This window comes from Gracilinanus agilis, unplaced genomic scaffold (genome assembly GCF_016433145.1).
Source record: "Gracilinanus agilis isolate LMUSP501 unplaced genomic scaffold, AgileGrace unplaced_scaffold39323, whole genome shotgun sequence".
In the NCBI taxonomy this organism is placed as follows: domain Eukaryota; kingdom Metazoa; phylum Chordata; class Mammalia; order Didelphimorphia; family Didelphidae; genus Gracilinanus; species Gracilinanus agilis.
The window spans coordinates 5,185-8,182 of NW_025372827.1; the positions used below are offsets into that span (position 1 = coordinate 5,185).

General features: G+C 55.9%; 1 protein-coding gene across 1 annotated transcript; it reads right to left on the bottom strand.

The window, feature by feature from the left end:
- Positions 1–359: 359 nt before the first annotated feature.
- On the bottom strand, positions 360–1,995 carry EVX1 (even-skipped homeobox 1). The gene is made up of 2 exons (XM_044683959.1): positions 1,711–1,995; positions 360–893 (listed from the first exon to the last, which is right to left on the bottom strand). Exons 1-2 carry the CDS (start codon positions 1,846–1,848, stop codon positions 360–362), a joined length of 672 nt encoding a protein of 223 aa, XP_044539894.1. The 5' UTR covers positions 1,849–1,995.
- Between the last annotated feature and the right edge of the window lie 1,003 nt (positions 1,996–2,998).

Sequence of the window (2,998 nt, forward strand, 5' to 3'; positions counted from 1 at the left end):
TTCAAAGTTTCATCTTTCTTTTTCTTTTCAGGTAGAGTCTTGAAGACATACACAGGGAAGATCCCCTCCCTGCCAGGCTCTGGCATCTTCTCCAAAGAGGGAGCGAAGTCTGTGCCTTCAATATAGCCAGCCAGATGGCTTCCTTTACCAACATTTCACTAGCTGATTTCCTTCGTGGTCCTGGAAATCCTTTTCAGGCTGTTATTTCTAGTCCTCCGTCTCCTTTTTTCCACAGATGTCCAAGGGAAGATAGAAGGGAATTAAATAAAGGTGGAAAGGTGGGTGGTGGAAGGGTAGGTCCTAGAGCGAGGGGGACTGCCCTAATAATGAGTATTCTGAAGAAACCTGAGATGCACCTTTTATCTTGTAAGGGGGACTTCCTCCCTCTGATCCAGGGACACTGAGGAGGTTTTGCTCAGTACGGAGGGCGTGAAGGTGATGAAAGAGTCTGTCCTGGTTGTGGAGGAGCAGGAAAAGTCTGAGCCAGAAGGTCTCTGTGCCAGTCCATTGGACTGGCTGGTGTGGCAAGCCAGGCATGAACACGGACTGCCCCCTGATCCCCCAAGTCCATGCGTTGTTGGGGCTGGATAGAGAGAAGGATGTCTAAAAGCACAGAGTAGTTCAGGTCTAGGGTAAGGGTGGGACAGGACCCGGAAGGTATCCAGGGGTCTCAATGGGGTGCTGAATGGGGCAGCAGCAGAGGCTGAGGTGGCTCCAAGGCCCATGTGTGAATAGTAAGGAAGGGGCAGGTGAGAGGGGAATGGGTAGGGCAGGTTGCCTGTGGCCGCAGCATGGCTCATCATGTAAGTATAAAAAGCAGGATCAGCTGGATGAGGCCAAGTCATGGCTAAGCGTTGCCTCTTGTCCTTCATCCTGCGGTTCTGGAACCACACCTGGCATAGATGAAGGAAACAGAGGAGCCTCTGAATGCTCACCAGATCCTCCTGATGCCCCCATTTCTGCCCTGGCACATGGGCCTAACTGGCTTCTGGACCCATTTTTTCTGTCCCAGAACAACTGCACCACGTTTTTTTCCTCTTTGCTTAAAGGCAGGGACAAGCCTGGATGATTGGTGGACATGGATGTGGGGAAAGTAAACTGGGAGCCCGAAACTGTCCCTGAACATTTCCCCATAAAAAGAATATGCTCCTGAAGCCCAGGCTTTGAAGCCGTTTGTTTGAAGCCTCTGGTCCTCCTTGGCCCTGTTTAATTCAAGAGCTTCCTCTCTCTCTGGACTTCACTGAGAGAGCACCAAACCCCAGCTCACTCATCTGCTGGGAGTTAATATTGCGGGTGGGGGTGGGGGGTTGAAGTGGAGCCTGGAAAGAAGGATTTTTGTTTCCCAAGAAATAGTAATAATAACCATCGAGATTAGTTGTTAATGTTGGTGCAGTGGCCCAGGAACTGAGTGTTGTCCACGGAACACCTAGTATTACTGGGGGTGATAGAGGGAAGCTTAGCCTCCCCACCCTGGGCCTCCCTGACTCCCCCCCGGACCCAGATCTCAGCCCCTAAGCTTGCTCTGCCCCTCAGGTCTGCCCTCGGAGCTAACTACTTCTCCCCATGCCCACCCTCACCCAATCAGTGCTCCAGAAAGCTGTGGGATGCAGCAAGAGGGCAAAGGGGAAAGTTGCCTTCTCGGTGCGTTCTGCCAGGGAAGTTGGCCCACTAGTTAATGGAAAGTGAATTGCGGGGGACCGCGGTACCTACCTTGATGGTGGTCTCCGGCAGGTTTAAGGCGGCTGCCAGCTCACACCTCCGGGGCCGTGACACGTAGTTCTCCCGATAGAATTCCTTCTCCAGCCGGGCGATCTGTTCCCTCGTGAAGGCGGTGCGGTAGCGGCGCATCTGATCACTCGCGCTGCAGGCCAGGGTGCCTTGGGAGCCGCCGCCGCCGCCGCCACCGCCACCGCCGCCGCCGCCTCCCGGGCCTCCCCCGCCGCCGCTCTTGGGGGGCTCCCCTCCACTGCTGGGACTGCCAGCCAGAGCCTCGGAGCATGGCCCTGCACAAGGGAGCCCAAAGCAGACACACTGCCTACTCGGGATGGCTCAGCGGGCTTGGAAGAGGGGGAGAGGGGTAGGGGATGGGCTTGGACCTGGAGATGGGGTTGATGCGTGAGGGGACATGGAGAGGTTCCCCAAGCTATAGCCAGGGCTGCTGTCTCCACGTAAAGGAGTGCTGCCTGCAGATAGCTTCACCCCCCACCCCGCACTCCACCCGAGGAAGAAAGGGATGGCGAGGGAACAACGAGGAACAGATTCTTACTTAGTAGATGGGTTTCGGGGCCTGAGGGGCCTCGGAGAGAGAATGAAGAGGGATCAGCTTGTACTAGGCGTCTGACATTCACACTACCAAGGACTAGTTCTGGGACAGGCAACTGGGCTTACCACCCTCTCCACAGGATGGGAAGAGAAATCGGGTTGTCGTTACCCCCTGCACGTTACCCGCTTTCATTCTGTCAGTGGGTAATCGTGGAGAGTGACTGTGTGTGTGAGTGTGCGCGCGCGCGCTTGTATGTGAGAGGTGGGCTTTGGACAGGTACACGAGTACACTTGTGTAAGGAGTCTGTTCTGAAGAGGGATAGGATGAGCGTATGTGGGTTTGAGAGTAGGGGCAAGCAAGATGTGTCCGTGTACCTTTTCCGCATCTCTCTCCTCCCTCCCTCAGTTTCCCCACCCCCTAGCCGGCTCGCTAAAGCTCTGCACCAAAGGCCCTCAAACTCCGCAGCCTAAACCGGGCGTAAAAAAGCCTGTGGCTAATTGGCTGGACCGAGAAGCCGGGCCTCTCTCCTCTCCCGCCTGAGACTGGCTCTTTTCTGGACTCCGTTCCTCGCCGCCGCCGACCCTGTTTGCTGGAGTCCTCGGGATGCAAGAGGGATGAGGCTGGGCCCCGCACCAGCTTAGAGCGTGGTGACCGCTCTCTCAACTTTAGACAGTACAGAAAGAAAAAGGGTGGGGTTTCCTTACCCGCAGCACCCTTCCCCCCCCTCCTCGGCCC

Coding starts and splice junctions, on each gene's coding strand:
- EVX1 (XM_044683959.1), bottom strand. CDS start 1,848: ATGCGCCGCTACCGCACCGCCTTCACGAGGGAACAGATCGCCCGGCTG. Junction 894..1,710: donor TGCCGGAGACCACCATCAAG/GTAGGTACCGCG, acceptor CATCTATGCCAG/GTGTGGTTCCAGAACCGCAG.